The sequence below is a fragment of the Lynx canadensis genome, chromosome B2 (assembly GCF_007474595.2).
Source record: "Lynx canadensis isolate LIC74 chromosome B2, mLynCan4.pri.v2, whole genome shotgun sequence".
Taxonomy (NCBI): domain Eukaryota; kingdom Metazoa; phylum Chordata; class Mammalia; order Carnivora; family Felidae; genus Lynx; species Lynx canadensis.
The window spans coordinates 101799432-101818795 of record NC_044307.1 but is presented as its reverse complement, the minus strand read 5'-3'; the positions used below and the strand labels follow the sequence as shown (position 1 = coordinate 101818795).

Genomic DNA, 19364 nt, shown 5'->3' with positions numbered 1-19364 from the left:
ACATGCAAGAGAAAAAAGCTGCCCACCTCTAGAAGCTGTCTCCAAAAGAAGCGAGAAAACCTCTTTCCAGAAGACCCTAGCAAACCTCTCCTTCCATGCGATTGGCCTGTTGGTCATATGACCATCTCTGACCCTATAATTATACTCCACTATGGGATAGGATCCCACTGTTAATTTTAATCTGATCCAAATACCCCACACCTAGAACAATGAGACACTAACACAAGTACTGTGTGGAAGAGGTGTGAATGCTCCATGGAAAACAAGAGTTGTTACCAAGAGTCTCTTAATGTCCGCTAGAGTTCCCATCATCATTTCTAGGGTCCCAGTGATGTCAGGGTAAGAACTAGTCTAAAATCTTGATAGAGAAATTTGGCTATATTTAAAGGTGATAACCTATGTTCATGGGTTATTTTATTAGTAAAGAACTACATGGACTACAGTCCCAAATATCATAACTGTTTGTTTTTATATATGTATTACATATATTTCTTTTTAATTATTAAAAAGGAAAAAAAGGCCTTGAGAGCTGATTTAATAGAAAAGATTATCTTTTTTTCTAGTTTATTTATTTATTTTAGTAATCTCTACACCCAATGTGGGTCTCCAACTCACCACCCCGAGATCAAGAGTCCCAAGTTCTTTCAACTGAGCCAGACAGATACCCTGGAAATACTATCTTTTTATTATTTTTAAACATATTTTCTTTTTTTAAGTAATGTCTACACCCAGTGTGGGGCTCGAACTTACAATCCCAAGATCAAGAGCCGCTTGCTTTACTGACTGAGCCAGCCAGGCACCTCTATCTTTTTATTAAATAAAATAAGTTATGCACCTAGCCTGAGATAAATGTAATTAAAGTCAGTGTGGGACTTTTGAGAAAAGAAGTGAGGACAAAGAAGAAGAAGGGGGAAAAAAAAGGAAAGAAAGCAAGACTGAGAGAGAAAAGAAAGGAGAAAAACATTCATGAGTTATTTGGAAGTAGTCAAAATAGTCCAAGTAGACCCGGGCCAGTAATTAATGAACTTTACCAAAGGACGAAGTATATGATGGGTAGACGTTCTCATAGGAATTACTGTCACTTGACATCTTCCACTGGCACAAGAGCCGATGTACTGTGGCTTCAGTGACAGTGTTGTGTTGGCTTGCAAACACGATGTCAAACATTGCTCTCTTTCCTGGCCTATCCTCTCCCTCCAGTAGGGAGGGGCTGACTCCATTCAAGCTAAAATCCATCTCAGCTTCAAGGAAATATTGGTTTTACAAATTGAGATGTCTGGGTTGCATGTGGATTGTCCCAGGAGTGAGGAGTTGTGTTCAGGGAACACAGTGACGGTTCATAAGATTTATTCTGGGCATCACCTGAGGCCTATACTGTTATCGCAACAGTCTTCAGCTTGTCCCCTGGGCTCCTGTCTCTCCACTCCAGTGCACCCTCCTCATGGCTATCAGATTAACCCTTCTTAGCTCCCCTGTGATCCTATCTCTCTCTTCTAGTAGTAAGCTAGTGATCAGATCCATACCTATCTATTCTATAGTATCTCTCATTATCCACCCAAACAAACTTTGCACAGTTCTTTAGCTAATCTGCCCTTTCTCTTACCTAAATTTGCATGTGATTCCCCATTCCTATCCCTGCGTCTCTGCTGTTCCATTTGCCTGAAAGTCCCTTCTCCACACCCTTTCTCCACTCATCTTCCCATACCTAATTCTTATACTTGTGTGGAGATCCGGGTCCAATCTATAATGTTTTCTCTTCTCACTGAGCTCAAAGTATCCCTTCCTGCTTTATTTGATCCCCAAGAGCAATAGATTTGTACCCATCTTGAACACCTACTGACTCAAATTATAGGCGCTGCTGATACCTGCATGCTGTAACCCTCCCTCGTTAGACTATAAGGTTACTATATAGTGTTATTCACAGTGCCTTGTCCTAGTAGATCCCAAAAAGAAGACAGTGTGTGCTTTGTGTAGTATGTATTATGCACTGAGTGTATGTTTTTAAAACAGTTCTTTAAGAAAAAGAAGAGAGTGTTAAGAATCTGATCTAAGAGGCATCTAAAAAAAAATTTTATCCCACACTAATCTCTTCATCATCTCCATTCTTCCAAATGGTTCTTCCTTCCCATTTAATAATGACAAATCAATCATTCAAGTCTGCTCAGGCCAAAAAGATGGAGTCCTTTCTTACTTTCATTCCCCATATCCAGAAAATTTCACTGGTTGTACATTCAAAACAAATCCAGAATTTGATGACCTCTCACCTCTAATGCTAACATTATGGACCAAGTCCCCGTTGTCCCTCACCTGAATTGTTGCAACAGCCTCTAAATGGTCTCCCTGGCTCCTCCTTCATCGTTTCCTTCTACCCTCATTCCCGTATGGCAGGCAAAATGTGTCCTGTCATGTTGTTTCAATACACAGAACCCTCCAAATACTTTCCAAACCACTAGGGTAGAAGCCAAAGTCTTTACAACTATTTTGATGGTCCTACATAATCCATCCCACACAGCCCCTTAAATTTCTGACTTTATTTCCAGCCACTCTGCCTATACCACTTTATTCTAGCCTCTTTCTCAACAAGGCAAGCACCTTCCACCTGCTGCCACCTGCACTCTCTACCCCCCTTACCCTGCTTATTTTTCCCCATAGCACTTTCGATTTGACACACTGTATCCCATGCATCCGTGTTTCTCTTGCTTCATTGTTGATTCTCTCTCTCCTACTCTTGCCTCCATTAGAATGTAAACTTCCTGAAGGCAGAAATTTTTGCTTGATTTCTACTTTGCCCTATCCTCAGAGCCAAGACAAGGGCCAATTGCAAAGCAGACTTTTTCAAAATATTTGTTGAATGAATGAATGATGCATAAATCTCATTTAGAGTGTTAAATCTTATTTAGAGTGTTAAATATGCAGGCCACCTAACATATGTGGTAGACAATAATTTGAGAATCTTTCTCCTAAAGGTCTAAATCTGTACATTTGAAGTTTTAGAACCGGGTCAGTTTCTCACTTGTTAGAGAAGCAACAACTGTATTTCAATCCCAAACTGTAAAGCACAGTGCAAATTTGAGACATTATTATAGTTACGCTCCAGTTCTGGCATTTTTTCCAACAACGGTTAAATTCCCAAAGTGAGCATGCCCAGCATGCATTTTCTAGAGGATAATGCAAGGGATACAGAGCTAGATTATATAGAGCTTTCAGGTTAGACTCTTACAGACCGGTTTCTGCCACCACTCAAAGCAGGTTAGAACACGTTTTAACTACCCCCACCCTGATTATACACTCACCATGGTGACAGCCATCCTTCTCTTAAGGAAAGTTCTCTTCCCTTTGTGGTGCTTGGGTTGGGATGGGTGCAGGGACACAAAAACCCAGTTTCTTGGGTATCCTCTTTTGAATGGTGCTCAATTCTCCTTAACTGTCTCATTTCATTATCAAGTCCCAGGAGCTCCTATTTTATATTGATCTCATCACTGAGCAAATGGATGTTGACACCTCTGTTCTCAGTTGATTGCGTTACCGCTGAGCAGCAATCGTTTCCCTTTCACCTAATGAAGTAATTATCCCAGTGGACCTAAGTGATGACCACAGCCACGGTGGTCGATAATCCTTGTGAGGACCGTTCTCCCTCATCCGTTGGTTTCACCTGTTTCTCCATCAGGCTGAACCACTCGGATCAGGATGTCCTCATCACTGTTATCATTCCCCAGTGTAACCTGGTCCCTCCTCTCCCCTACAGGGTCTAGGCACTTGGAGCATACAGAGCCAGTGCCAGTGGTCCTACTGGTCTCTCAGTGATGCCCTCTACTCATGATCCCATGCATACTTGAGAATCTTCCCCCAGTGCAAATCTGAACACAAGAAGTTCCTCACAGTAGCATATTAAGGTTACACTGACATGGAGTAAAAGCTTAAAAACACTATGTACAGGGGTGCCTGGGTGGCTCGGTAGGTTAAGCACCCAGCTTCAGCTCAGATCATGATCTTACAGTCCATGAGTTCGAGCCCCACGTCGGGCTCTGAGCTGACAGTGTAGAGCCTGGAGCCTGCTTCAGATTCTGTGTCTCCCTCTCTCCCTGCCCCTCCCCTGCTCATGCTCTCTCTGTCTCTCTCTCTCTCTCTCTCAAAAATAAATAAAAACATTAAAAATTTTTTTTTAAAATACTATGTACATTTTGATTCATTTTTGTTCTTTTTAAAAAATTTTTTTAACATTTATTCATTTTTGAGGGACAGAGACAGAGCATGAGTGGAGGAGGGGCAGAGAGTGAGGGGGACACAGAATCCAAAGTAGGCTCCAAGCTCTGAGCTGTCAGCACAGAGCCCGACACGGGGCTCAAACCCACGAACCATGAGATCATGACCTGAGCCAAAGCCGGATGTTCAACCACACGCCCCTTGATTCATTTTTGTATGAAAAAATAGGATATATAAAGTGGATATATAAAATATATGTTATACACATGCAAAACATATATAAAATGGAATATGTAAATATTTAAAGGCACGGAATGTATCGGTATAGATGCAACAAGTCGGAAGGTATTTGCACCCAAACATTTCCAGTGTTTTAAGTCATTACCCCAGAGAGGTAATTCCTGGTGACCACCTCTTCCTCTTTTTTTTTTCCATACCTGTAATTTCCAATTTGACTATAATTATATCCGCTACATTTTAAATTCTTTAAATGCAACTGTGATTATGTCATTCCTGGGCTAAAGTTTCTTCACTTAAAATTTTAAAATTGACAACAATTTTGTGATGAGGTCGGTCAGAGAAGCACATGCCAGCTATCACCTGCCATGAGGTCTCTGAGAGTGAGGTGGCAGGAAGGAAAGGTGGAGGATGAGGTCTCTTTTCTGCCAGCACCCCTCTCCTCTTGGGCTGGGCTTCCCTGTGGATGACTCAGGTGGGAGTCCAGCCACATGAGAAGAAGCCAGGGCAAGGGAGCTGGGTGGGGGAGGGCGGGGCCTTCTAAGAGTCATTCTTCCCTCTGTGACATTGTACCATATGGTGATTGTACATTGAAAACCAGTTAAGAGGGTACTTCTCCTATTAAGTTCTTACCACAATGAAATGCAAACCTTTTATTAACTTATAAGAAGTTGTTCTTCCTCCCATTGGTTTCCTCAGGCTTTTGTTCAGGACACAAATGTGACTGTGAAAAGCCCCTCAGAGGGTTCAGATTTGCATTTGGGGAGGACCCCAGTGCAGCCTAGAGCCTGGGGCAAGTTGAGAGACCCAGAAGAGGCTGGGAAGCTTTCTTCTCACTCAAGCTGGCCCAGGTCTTGCAGGTAATGACTGTGGCCATGAACAGGCACTCAAAGAGCCTCCAAGATGCCATGACTCTTTCACCCTTCCTGTGGCAGCATGTCTCCGATGTGTTTGTACCTCTGCAAATGCGGGTTTCCCCTCCTCTCATCACTGAGGACTCAGGACAGCTGCCCCCTTCTTCCGGCCAGCGAAGTCCCCGCAAGGGGCTTGTTCTACGTGGTTTCTTAGCAGCTTGTCTGGACTTTCCCTTTGAATTCCTGTTAACCACTTTGCATTCCCCATGGGGTCTACTTAAGAATGCCTCAGCAGGCTCTTAATTCCTTCAGAGTCAGGACATGTTTTTATCATTTTACCCTCAGCATCTAACCTGCCATATTGAAGTGTTTGGCAAATGCTAAATAAATGACTACATGAATTAATGAATAACTAAATAAAGGATGGATGGATGGATGGATGGATGGATGGATGAATAGATGGAAGGAAGGACAGATGGAAAGAATGCAGGAAGCACATGCTAAAAGTCAAGTGAGGCTGTGACAAGTGTCATAGCCCAGAGAGGAAGCATAGATAACAGAGGCTGTCCACATCCTGAACAAAAGTCTAAGAAAGTGAATGGGAGGGAGAATGGCTTTTGGAAGTCCCCACCCTCACCCAGCCCTCTTGCTCTTGCTCTTCTTCACATGGCTGGACTCCCCCCAGGTCACCAGGTCATCCACAGAGGACAAGTGCAGCCCCAGAGGAGAGGGGTGTCAGCAGAAAGGAGACACCACTCTTCACCTTTCCTTCCTGCCACTTGACTGTCAGAGACCTCATGGCAGGTGATAGCTCGCGCCTGCTTCTCTGACCAACCTCGTTGTAAAATCGTTGTCACTAGGACACAGTCCCACAACAATCCTGTGTAATTATGTCCAAGATTAGCGCCTAAAAATCCAAAATAGCATCTGACGTGAATTTCTATTTACAGAAGGGCATATGGGATGCATTAACAACACCCTCGCTAGATCCTTGGATGCTGTGGACAGGCCCAACAAGCAAGTGCTGAAGGGAGTGGGCAGCCCTGATATTTCTCTGCTGATAATCGCACCCACCAGGGGACTCAGAAGGGAATTCCAGAACCTTCTTTTGATAAAGCCTCCAGGCCTCCAGATCTGCTGCTGCCAGAACTAAAAATAGTTAGGTCTAGTTGGGGAAGCATTGATCTGGAAGTCGGAAGGTGTGGGGCCCTAGTTCTGCATTAACTGGTGCAGTGTCCTTTCCATTTAACCTCTTCGCCTCCCTCTGTGCTCCCTTCTGTGCATCAGGGATTATAGAGCAGCAATCCTTTGATCACGGGGCAGGTGGGAGTCCCAAGGGAGATAATGAACATGAAAGTATTTGGCAAATACCCAGCCTCAGTCTCAGGAGACAAGGAGGGAAGGTCATGATAAGAAAGCAGCCACACTGAAGAAGTTCTCCAGTTGTCTGTCTTTCGTTGTAGCAGGAGTAAAATCCTTCCACCCTTAGGCCTTTGATGGTCTGAGGGTGGCCCTTTGGTGAGGAGATGATTCCCTTTGTTCTACTGGCTCCTAACTTGCTGTGAAACAGTCAGCCATGCTCCCTTCTTGCCTGCTCTGCCCTATTACTCTGTCATCCATGACTGTCTTGTTCATGGTTAATATGAGGAAGACCCACGGAACAGCCAGAAATGTGAACAGCTATTCTCAGCAAATGGGAGGTTACCCGAGCCACAGGATAAATAAATGTGGTTATTTTTCCTCTTTAAAAATAGTTACTCTGTTCTTTTTTTAAGGTTTTTAAATATGGTAGAGCTAAATAGTATATATTGGACACTGACTATATGCCAGGCTGTGTTAATGCTTTATTTGCATTATTTCATTTACTATTCATTCATAACTCAGTAGAAGAAGCACCATTATCCCATTTTACGGGTGAAGAAACTGACATTCAGAGAGACTATGTGTGTACCGAGCTCCCAGAATTGTAAACAGACCTACGGTTTGAACTTTATTTTGTTTCATACAGAGCCCAGGATCTTGTGTATTATGCAGTTTTGCCTCAAAAATAATATTATCTGCAAAAAGTAAGATGAGGAGGAAGATTGGGAAGCACATATTTAACCAACAATAAAAATTCATGGGTCTTGAACAAATACACTGAACATGGCCTATGTCATATAAAAGTGTGTGATTGATTGACAGTGAAGAACAGGACATAAAACAAACAAAGGTGAACAGTTTTTGTGTACTGAAGAGGTCTGTATTTGAAGTTAGAACATGATGCATATGTTATTATTGTTATTATTTTATTATCCCTTAAGGTTTTTTAAAGGGAGATGGGGACGGGATAATTAAGCATCATCTTTTCCTCTTGGACTCTAGCCATCTTGCCTCCCAACATAAGTTTCCAAGAACCAACCAAACATATTTTTAAGTTCTTTCACTTAATTTAGCGAGTTATCCAGTTTATGTGGAAGATGATTATAGTTTAGCTTACTGGTTCGGGACAATACTACTTTTGTATCTTAAAATGAAAACATTACAAACACTTGGGGATATATGAGAACTGTTTGCTTCTACCAGCTTTGTCCCCTGTTGTCTCTTATCACTTTATGGTCCAAAATCAATGACCTTAGCATCAGATAGTAGCACTTGTACCTCTCACCCATTACTAAATATATATAACAATTCCTGTCTCATGGGATTACAGTAAAGATGAAATTGAAGGAGATAATTTATGCAAACTTTTCAGCACAGAGGAAGTACCCCAAAAATGGGAATGCCATATCTCCTATTCTGAATGTATACCCTCTATTTTATGAGTTTCAGGGTGGTATAGCTGTGAAAGATCATTTTGGAATCAGTGATGCCCCAGTGCAAACCTTAGCTTAGCTTTCTACCAGCTGCGTGATATTGGGCAAACGTCTTAGTCCCTCAGAACCTCCTTTTCCTTTCTTTCCTCTTTTCTTTTCTTTTCTTTCCTTTTTTTTTTTTTTTTCTTTAAAAGGAAATGAAGTCCTATTTTCCAGGAATGCTGTGAGGCTTACTAATGCCGTAATATGTAATTACTGATTACACAGTATGGTGTATGTAAGATATTACATATAGTTGGTGCAAAATAAATGGGTGTTTTGCTTTTGCTTAGATAAAATAGCTTTTGTCCTATAAAACAGAGGTAAGGATTAGGTTTTACGAAAATGCTTCACTCCACGATTGTGGATGATTTCAAGCATCTAGCGACCTACTTGGGTGTCGTTTTATGGTTGCTTCATCTAATCCTTTTAAAGCCATGGACATGTCTTGTGGGAATGCTTAGAGTTCCTTTCTGAAGCCAGTGTAAGCAAAGGTACCTAGCGGCTGCAGTGACCACTGACCCATCCACAGGGCGCCTGGCACAATTTTGGCCCACTTCGCCCAAAGTCCTAGAAAGGTTACATGACTCACAGGGATGCAGCAGGCATGAGATTACAGGCCTAGAGGAAGAGGCCAGGGCTGTGGGCAGTATATTTGACAGGCTCATACACTGTAAGCCTTGTTCCAGACCCCTTACAAAGCACCTCTTGAGGATGAAAACAAGATGTTCTTTGTAAATAAAAGTTCATGCATTTGCGTAATAAAGTCATTTTCCAGCCCCGCAGTAAAAGATATTCTTCTCCCAAGCCCTCTGGGTGAGGACTGTCAGGAGGAGGATGGGTGGCCAGCAAGTCTCAATGAAGATAGCTCAAAGACTGCAGCCTTCCATCTTTAGAAAATGAGAAACCTTGCTCCAGAAAGTGGGTGCCCTCCCCCTCTGCCGTCTGACAAGCCGCACCTCTCTGGCTCCTGCCCCTACCCCTGGAATCCCTTTCCCCCCTCACTTGCCCGCAAACTCGGGGGTCACATAAAAGATCTGCATAAATACAGATAAGACACCGAGCACCTTGGCTAAATAAATAAAAGATGTGAGGAAGCGATCACAAAGGCTGAATATTCATGGGGGTCCCTTGGAGGGGCTCCAAACTGAGAGCGCGCGGGGAGGGCAGGCCAGGGAAAGGCCCGAGCTCCCTGTGTGAAATGCCGTTTGGAGTGGGAGGGCCTGGAAGTGGAAGGTAAAAAGGGAGTGGTGAGAATGGATGTGGGGAGGAAGGCAGGGCAGCGCAGCCCGCAGACCCCACCCGCCCGGGACAGGAGGTGGCCGGCGGGGCTCGCCCTAACCCCGTCCTCCTTTTGGTGCTCAGCCTTAAGCTGCCTCCATCTGGACGCCCCTCAGCCAGAGCCTCTGGGGAGAGAGAAAGCGGGAGAGAAAGTGCGAGAGCCAACCGAGGGGGAAGAAGGAAAGAGGAGAGACAAGGGGGGAAGGAGGGCTCCCGCTCACCCTCTCGCTGTGCCTTTTTCACTAAGTTGCGCGTCGGGCCGCCTTGACTTCCCACATCCGGACAAGGCGGGGGCCGAGAAGGTAATGCACGCGAGGCACCGCCGCCCCACGGGGGCACCGACGAGGACGCACAGCCGCCGAGCCCCACGCAGCGCCCTGCTGGATGGCAGCGGAGAGATGGCCGTGAGCTCAGCCTGGCGCCCCGTCCTGAGGCTCTGGCTCCTCTGGGGCGCTGCCTGCGCGGCCGCCGCGGCCGGGGACGACAGCGCTTTTCCTTTTGACATTGAAGGGAGCTCAGCGGTCGGCAGACTGGACCCGCCCGAGGCGAGCGAGCCCCGCGTGGCTCCCGGAAGGCTGCCGCCCGCTGCCGAGGTACGGTGTCCCTGCCCTTGTCACCCCGCCCCGGGGCACCTGAGCCCCGCGGGCTGTGGGTGCCACGCTCCCGTCCGTCTCTCTCCCCCCCCCGCCCCCACCTCCTCCCCTCCCCCATCCCTCAGAGTTTCACCTGCACCCTGTTGAAGAGTTTTACTTTGTCAGTGGGATTTGGGCGTCGCGAGTTGTGAGTTGAGGCTTTGGAACCCGGCACTGTTCCAACTAGCAAAAGTGCCATGTGCTCCGTGTACTGGGAGCCGGTCTGCTTGGATTCTCACCTGGAGCTGCCGTGGCGCTTCTGCGACTTTCTGCCACTTGTGTGTCCCAGGAGGGTTACTTAAAGTGTGTGCCCTGTCCCCGGCTTCCTGCTCTTCTGAGATGTTGGGACAGTGGGAACAATACCGCGGGGCCAATCTTTTTGTCACAAATCAAGCAGAAGGTCCTCTCCAACAGGGGAGAGGGACTGAGCGGCTGAGGGTGATGGGATACTAAAGAATCTGTTGGGAAACTGCCGAGCAGATGCCTTAAGTAGATAGGAGCCATTATGTTCCAGAAGCAAAAAGTTGTGATGGAAATCAAGCCCCATCCCCAAAGTTAAAATGATTGGGATGTGCTACTGGTGATATGTTTATGCAGAGAGCTGCTGTTTGAGTACCTTGCAATAGCTTTTATGTTGAAAGCATAACCAGAAAGTAGAAATTGGGTAAAGGAGGATGAATCCAGAGTAAGTGATTTAAGAGTCCCTTGAGCCAAGACGACAAGGGCATGTCCAGTGCGTGGGAGATGTTAAGTAGGAGGAAAATGAAGTCACCTAAGTTCATGGGAAAGGAAGGAGCAATTGACCTAACACCGCGCGCGCACACACGCGCGCGCACACACACACACACACGTGCTACAGCTATGGTTACAGCAACTATAGAACCAAAGCATTTATATAGATTGACATCATTTCTAACAGCACCAAAGTCTGGGATTATTGCAACTAATTCTACTAATTGTTAGTATAACTATAGTTATTATTACTACTAAAATAAGGTGCATGGAGATGGTCCGTCTCCAGGAGTGAGCCCCACTCACACCCCCCAAAAAAGGAGGGGGGGTGTGTGTAGGGCCAGAGCATACCAACCTCCCATTGTGGTTCAAAAAATAACCTCTATAGGAAAGAGTGGGGCACAGCTGGCTTCTGCTCAGCTTTGTGCTCCCCAGACCTGGGGAGAAGCCGGGCCAAGATAGACACCGTGCAACGGGAAGGCATTGCGTCTCCACGGGCTTGGGATTAACCCCTGGGAAGCATTTCCACCTGTTGCTTTGAGCGTGGAAAGTCTCAGAACAAAATGCTTAGGGGCAGAGTTGCCAGATAAAATACAAGACATCGAATTAAATTTGAGTTTCAGATAGCAACAAATAAATGTTTTTGTTTATGTCTCAAATGTTGCATGGGATGTATTTACAGTAAAAATTATTTATTGTTTACCTGAAACTCAAATTTACCTAAACCTTCTGTATTTCTGTCCACTAATTTTAAAGAGATGGGCACACATACCTTTTTGTAACTCTTACCCCACAGAAAGTAAGAAAATAATTATTTGATTTTTAGGGAACCTTAAATCTATTGCTGAGACTCTGAGGAATTTCTTATATACTCATGTGCTCAGTGAAATAATAGGAAGGCAGCACAGCAGAGTGTTTTGGGATTGCAGGCTCTGCAGTCTGATGGTCCCAAGTTCAAATTTCAGCTTACCTCCTCCTTACCTTAGGCAAATTCCAGATGCCCAATTACACAGAAAGAGACCAAGGCTTAAAGAAGTTATTGATGCCTACTTCATACTTCCTAGAGTTACTGTGATGGAATTAGATAAAATATACAGACAGAATGCTTAACACAGTACCTGATATGGTATTAATGCTGTATACATGCTAAGTCTTGTTATTAATAGTATAAAATATGTAGACGATTGAATTAAAAGAAACCCTTGTTTGGGAATATTTCTCAGAACATTATTTTTATGGCGCTATTTTACTTAATATTGCTGTATGTCTGTTTGTCTATATCTTTCCTACCAGAAAGAATATCCTATAGTGAGTTAAATGTGTAATACTGTCAGAGTCCAATAGGTTCAGAATGCCAATTCAGTCTTTTGGTTTAGGGAAACAGAAAGAAGCTATTAGTCATTCCAGAAGTGTCAAAGTATATGATGTAAAAAGTGTGGGATTGGAGTAATTACATTCCCACTGCCTAGTTTCACATAATACCTCCAGTTCCTTTCTGGTCCCGTGGCAATCCCAATGCCCCACCATTCAGATTTCCCATGCTCTTTATAGCCAGTAAACCAAATACATTCTGGAAATTTAATAATATGGTGCAACCATTCTACTGACTGGTTAAGGAGATTGTATTTACATCTATAGACGGAGAGAGAAAGAGACCGTGGACATATGTGATACGTTATTTGTAGGAGGTTTGAGATGTAGATGGAGGGATATTCTAAAAATACATTCATTTTACTTCACTTGGATTTATATGAATGGTTATTCCTCAATTTTCCTTCAAGGGGCGGAAGGAAAATATACTAAGGCAAGCATACAGCAGTGGGAGGGCTTGGCTGATGGCGCTCCAAAGATCTTCGATAGACAGCAAGGCTTGTGCCCTCTCCACCCCTGGGTCCTTGGCACTCAACAGAGGACTCCAGACTCTGGCACACTGGTGCCCAGTGTGAGTTAGGGGTTCAATGACATGAAATACACACTGAATAAAAGGATGAGGAGCATGGGCTGACCAAGAAAGAAAGTCCCTCCTTTCCTTCTCAAACAAGCCCAAGCTTCCCCCAGGATACAGGGTTTGAAAAGAGGAGCAACCATGGGTGCTAATTTGGTAGGATTTCCCCACCTTCTGCTTTTTCACAGGCAATTTCCCACGTTCACCACTGCTGAGTTTATGGTGAGAGCAGTGTTTCTCAGTAGGATGGGCAAAAGGGTGATGGGGTGGTTTCAAAAAAGCATATTCAATGTTCTAATATTTTACATTTAAGAAGAGAAAGTCTTGATTCTATCATATACACTCTAGCAAGTAAAACCAGGCAGAAGCCTTCTTAACCAATATGGACCTGCAAAAGCACTGAAAGGGGTACAGAGATGGGGATAGGAATGATCCCCAAGAAGAGGGTGTCACAGTGTCCTTGGCAGGAATGACAGTGTTGTCTGTCAAAAAGGAGCAGGAATTAAATAAGATCGAGAACACTAGGTTAGAGGTTGACACTGTGGGAAGAAGCCACCACACAGAGACTCTAAAGAGTGAAGTCTCCACTGGAAAGGCAAAATGAGAGGTATGGAGGGCAATGGTGCTGTTACTGCCCTTGGTAGATAATTGAGAAATTAAGGGAAATAAATGACAGTGTTGAGCAAACTTCTCTCAGCAAAGAAAACAGGAATTTATCTCCTGGTAACTTGACTGGGCTTTGTTGTTGTTGTTGTTGTTGTTGTTTTTGTTGTTGTTGTTAGCTTCCCTCCAGGAAAATCAGTGGCCCGTGAACCACATGTGCACGTGTACCCCACACTGGACAAACTTACTTGCTTTTAAAAAAGCACTATGAACTAGACTAATTCTGAGCAACTTTTCCTCTAGACTCTTTTTATCATGGATACATGATCCTATGCTCCAACATAACTGGTGCCCTGCCACTAAAGGATCGCAGTATGTTCATTAAAAGGCAGCTTAGATCTCTTTCACTGTCTACTTTCCTTCTCCTTCTCTTGGGCCCTTACTTTGAAAGAGGCCCTGTTGAATCACGTGAAGACCTCTAGTCACTGGCCTGGGCCATCATTCTATATTGCTGTCCAACAGTGTGTGTAGGTAATGTGAACTCCCACATGCAGTCATTATTTCATTCACTTTATATCATCCAGCAAGTATGTTTGGAGCCTTACTGTATACAGAGCAATGAAGTAGGTGCCAGGAAGGACAGAAGAAGGCAGAGTCACATCCCTCCCCTCAAGGAGTAAGCAATCTGAGAAAGAAAAATGTACATAGCCACCATATAAAGCTGAATGAATTAATGTTCTGTAAAAGTGGCTGGAAGCTAAGGGCCATGGGGGTAATGTGGAAAAAGTATTACTCCAGAGCCAGACCAGTAGGACACAATCAACCTACTCACCAAATACCAAAGAAGGTTCCTGGGAGACATTATTTTAGAAGGACTAAATATAGCGGCAGTAGTAATAATAATAGCATGGCTTATGGCTAATGCTCATTGAGTATTTACTGTGTGTCACACACTAATCTAAGCACTCTCCAAGAGCTATTTTTTTTCACCTTCAACAACTCAATGGAACTTGTATAGTTATTCTCTTACTTTGAAAACAGGGAAACTGAGAGGATTTGCCCAGGCACCTTACCCGGTAAGTGGCACAGCTAGGATGGAATTTATGAAAGTAATTCAACTATGCAAGAGTACCTAGGAAAAAGTTATTAGGTAAATAGAACTATCTGTAGGCATAAGTTTTAGTCAAAGTTTTAGAAATTTCTTAAAGATCTATAAAATGCCATTCAAAGACTATTTGTGCAATGCTTGCTGGATGAGTAGCATAAGTTGCATACAATGTTAGGATTATCAAAGAATCGAGATAACTTCCCTTTCCTGGCGAGTCTAATAACTACTTTTTAAACTACTCATATAGGAAAGACAGAAATTAATACTTATTGACTTCTACTATGTCCCGTGGAACTACATGTATTATCTTTTGTAGTAGTCAATAGTGAACATTATACCCATTTTATAGATAAGCAAATTGAGGTTTGGAGATGGTAAGTATTTTGCCCAAGGTTACCAAATCCCATTCTTTTCTCCCCAGCATATCACTGGGTCCCCCTGATAGATTTTTTTTAACTCTAGGGTCTTTTTTGCATCCCATTTTCCTTTTTTAAACATATTCTAGTATGTTTCCTCTACATGATGCTACAGTTTACATTAGAACCTCCATATTTAGGTTAATAGGTAAAGAATTCAGAACACCACCACCTATAGGAATACATGGCCTATCTTAGAATGTATTATAAAATTGCTAGAAAATAAAGAATTCCATTTGCTATGGTTCCAGAGTTCTCTGATTTAACCATAAATATGCATAACATAAAATTTTCCATTTGAATCATTTTTAAGTGGCATTAGGTACATTCACATTGTTCCACAACCGTTACCACCATCCATCTCCAAAATATTTTCATCTTCCCAAACTGAAACTCAATACCCATTAAACAACAACTCCCCAGTACCCCCTTCCCCGGGCCCTGGCAACTGTCAGTTCACTTTCTGTTTCCATGAATATTACTCTGATAGATACTTCATATCAGTGGAACCTACAATATTTGTTCTTTTGTGTCTGGCTTATTTCATTTACCATAATGTCTTCAAGGTTCATCCATGTTTTAGTATGTGTTTAAATTTCATTCCTTTTTGAGGCTGAATAATATCCTAGTGTATGTATATATCACATTTTGCTTACCCCTTTATCTATCGATGGACGTTTGAGTTGTTTCTACCTCTTAGCTTCTGTGAATAGTGTTACTGTGTCCATTGGCTTACACATATCTGTTTTGAGTCTGCTTTCAGCAATTTGGGGTAGATATCCAAAAGTGGAATTGCTGATTGTATGGTACAGAAAAAGTTTTAAAACTTGGATTCCTAGAGAGGCCAAGCAAAAACAAAAACAAAAACAAACAAACTAACGAAAAAAAAAAAAAAAAAAAACGGGCAGTGAAAGGAATACATCCTGTGAGTGACAGATCCAAAGTGACAGGAGAAGGGTTGCCTCTTCCAGAGGGACACCCACCTCTGTGTTGCCAGGTCTTTTGTTTTTTCAGGAGAAAACAGAGTCCGGATTCTTAAGTAAATTTGCTGACTCATTTTTTTTTAATACCCTGTGGGAAGTGCGTCTGATGGCCCAATTTAGCCCAAGCGCTGTTTATTTCAGTCTTTGCTCAACAACATTTGAAATTCACCTTTCACCAAAGGTACAACTTGGGTGTCTAGCCAGACAGATGTGCTGTGAATTCAGCCCCACTACTTTCTAGCTGTTTGACTTTGAGCAAATTAGTTCATCCTTCAGAGGCTCAGTTTGTTTGATTGTAGAATGAACAGAAAAGTATTTGCCTTGCAAGATTATTGTGAAATAATGTCTAGGAGCTGCCTAACAAAGTCTGCCTTTAGTTCCCTCTCTTCTGTACCTCCCTTCTCTTCCTTTCTCTTCCACTGTTTTTATCTACCGCAAGTTAAGACTTGTTTTACCGGTTTAATTTTTTTCTAAATTTTTATTTATTCTGTAAATTTGGTTATTTCCAACTTTTCCATACAAATGTACTGATCAGGCAACATTGGAGGAGACGGAGACTGGACTTTAATTTTTATAATCACTGTATCCCTAATGGTTCTTTAAACATAGCCTTTCCCCAGTTGGGTGATCTGATCAGTGAAGAGAAATGAATGAATTTTTCTAAATTCCAGAAAAGCTAAACAAAAATACCAACATCTTTGATATGAAAAGGACCATAACTTTTTTTTTCTTTCACAATTAAATTCTCAAATCTGACTTTTTCATAATTTTTTGAAATATGTAACGTCAAAAACACTTCTCTCCTTTTGGGCTTTTCCTCACTCAGAGTAACCATATAAATATAATGATGGCCAGACATAATTTTGAGACATTTGATTGATTAGAAACCATTAAACCAGATTACCAGTACATCTTTGAGTTCCACACGTTGGTATTTCCAAACAGTTATTTATTTATTTTCTAAAACCAGGAAGCCTGCTGGTTCACTGAGATGTGGTGACCACATAGAAGAATATTTAAATATCTACTCCAGTATTTGCCAAAGAGCAGCATTCTTTTTCCAACTGTTTTCTTTTTTGCTCCTAGTGTGGTAAAGTTAAATTCTGGGAAATGGTTTACTGAAGGGAAGCTTAGCCACAGATGTTTGTAATTCCAACTTAAGTTTCCCATCAAAGTCTTAATGAAATTCAGCTGCCAGCAGTTAGGGTCTGAATCTGAGTCTTTTTATCATGAGAAACTTGGGGAAAACAGCATTCCGAGGCTGAATGGTAGTGGGAAAATGTCCATATTCAAGCTTAAATCCCCTGCATAAAGAAAAAAAAATACAGAAACAAGTACTGTTTAAAAAAAAAAAAAGAGGAGAGAGGGGTGGTCTGACATACTTTGAGCAATATGCAATATGACCTTCTTTTCACTTCCAGCACTTTCTTGGTTTGTACGTTGTGTTTTGGAAGAAGCGAGACATCTAGTGTTTACCTAAATGGAGTGAAATATCTACATTTATGACTCCATGAGAACTGATGAGTTGGAGAAATCCCATACCACCAACAGCTGCGTGTGTGCACGTCTCTCGCAGACTAGACCAGTAATCCATGCTGTGCATACTGCGCTAAAGGGACCCTTGAGCACAGTGCAGACTTTGTGCATTCATATTTATTTTGAAATCATGCCCTCCATTAGATGAAGTGGCACGATTACTTCAAAGGAAATGAGGGAGTCTGAAGATCAGAGATGTCTTCACTAAAACTCGCCTCAGAGGTGACTGTTCCGCGCAATCATGTTGTCTGTTTACAGAGTAAATTGCAACATAGGACACTGCACTCACTACACAGCTCTGTAAAGCCAAGTGTCAGCCCAAAGGAATGTATAATATAGACACCAGCAGAAGGCAAGAAAATGTTTAGTGGGCCTCATACGTTGGGATGCTAGGGCTGTAGAACCATCTAGTATTACAGCAAGAACCAGAGCACAAATTCGGGATCTGGGGCTTAAAATTGGGGCTGGCCTCTCCTTCCACAGGAGAGTTATTTTACAATGCCTTTCAAGTTTCACTGGCCAGGCAACAGTGTGTTTCCCCCTTGACGAACAGTGATACAATTTAACAAGCGAAGAGTGACCTAAAAGTAACCTCTCTACCTGCTGATATGCCTGTGAGTCCTGAGAGCAGGAGAGTGATTCTGTCGTCTGTGATTCTGTCAATCCCCAGGTCACAGGTGAGGTGCTAAATGCGTGTTATTTGGAGACCGAACAGTGTCTGAATGCCTGGCGATGAGCCAGTGTTTGTGGTGCATGAATAAATTGCCTCATTCTGTATTGTTCCCTTGGAATTGTTGTGTGTCATACTCACTGAAATTCCATCTATAAGGAACCAGCCCTGAAGCCCCTGTTGCAGCACAGAACTCGGCGTAAAGGAGACGTGTTTGAATGCAGAGGCGGTGGGTGGTTATTATTGGATGTATGACTCTATTATATCTTGCGGTGTGAACCGTAAAATCAAAGGGATCACAGAATGTTAGATCTAGAAAGAGAGTTTAGAGATTCAACCTTCTCATTTTGTAGATAGGGAAACTGAGCCTCGGGGTGGGAGATGGTTAAGGTGCTTCACTCAAAGACACAAAGCTCATTCATTACCAGCAGTGCCAAAAACTGTGTCTTCTGACTTCCAGCCTTATACTCTTTCAAGCTATTTCTATGGGCTATCTATCTATATAATTTTTCTCTTAAAGATATATATCTTTAAGGGAAAAGTTGCTTGCTTCTAACATACTGTTATTCACTTTGCTCTTTATTGCTTCTATTTATTCTTGAGTTGAACAATCAGTAAGAGAGGCTCACGGAATTCAGCAGAGTGGGACAAGCACTGGAATGTGACTTTGGAACCAACTCTTCTGGTTCTTGGCCATGCCACTAACAACCCGATCACCTTTACCAGTTAAAGGAACCTGGGCACGTCCCTTCACCTCCTGGGCCCTCGATTTCTACAGTTTAAAAAGAAGAAAACAAAATAAGCAAACAAAAACAAGGTTACTTCTAGCAACGGAGTTCTGTGATTATCTAATGAATAGATAACAGTCTAAGCTACTTGAAGGGAAGCTGGCTTAAGGAAGAGAATCACTCAGCATCACAGCGGCCACCCCGGTTAGAACCCCAGGACTGAGGAGCCTAGAGCCCAAAGGAAACACAGGGACCCATCTGGTGGGGTGGGGGTGGGAGGTGGGGGTGTTAATGGGCCCTTCTCCCTGCTTCTTGGTGAGGGTGGTTGCAGGACAGAACACTGGCCCAGCCTTAGACATGAGCCTTTCCAAGGTGACCACCAAGGAGGCTTCCCACACAGCTTCAGTTGCAGACACCTAAGTGTGTCCATGAAAGTCACTCTCCCACACCTGGGCTCCAGAGTGCTGCCACCTGCCCTATCCAGACCCTTCACAGTGACTGTAAATGTGAAGCTCCACACAGAGACACCGGAGGGATGACGTTAGAGGAAGTGAGGGACACAGAGAACTACTGAGGGGAGGCTCGTGTCCTTGCATCTCTTA

The 19364-nt window shown here is 43.1% G+C and overlaps 1 protein-coding gene and 1 non-coding gene across 4 annotated transcripts in view; one reads left to right on the top strand and one right to left on the bottom strand.

The window, feature by feature from the left end:
* LOC115514302 overlaps positions 1–9905 on the bottom strand; it is a 75080-nt gene extending 65175 nt beyond the window's left edge. For both annotated transcript variants that reach the window (XR_003968933.1, XR_004343655.1), the window contains exon 1: positions 9631–9905. This is a non-coding gene — a transcript (uncharacterized LOC115514302). The remainder of the gene's footprint in view (positions 1–9630) is intronic.
* LAMA4 (laminin subunit alpha 4) overlaps positions 9793–19364 on the top strand; it is a 142895-nt gene continuing 133323 nt past the window's right edge. Inside the window, exon 1 of one of the 2 annotated variants that reach the window (XM_030316187.1) lies at positions 9793–10002. In XM_030316187.1, coding sequence (XP_030172047.1) covers positions 9808–10002 — 195 coding nt within the window. In that variant the 5' untranslated portion in view covers positions 9793–9807. The remainder of the gene's footprint in view (positions 10003–19364) is intronic. The other variant, XM_030316188.1, reaches the window with a different exon arrangement.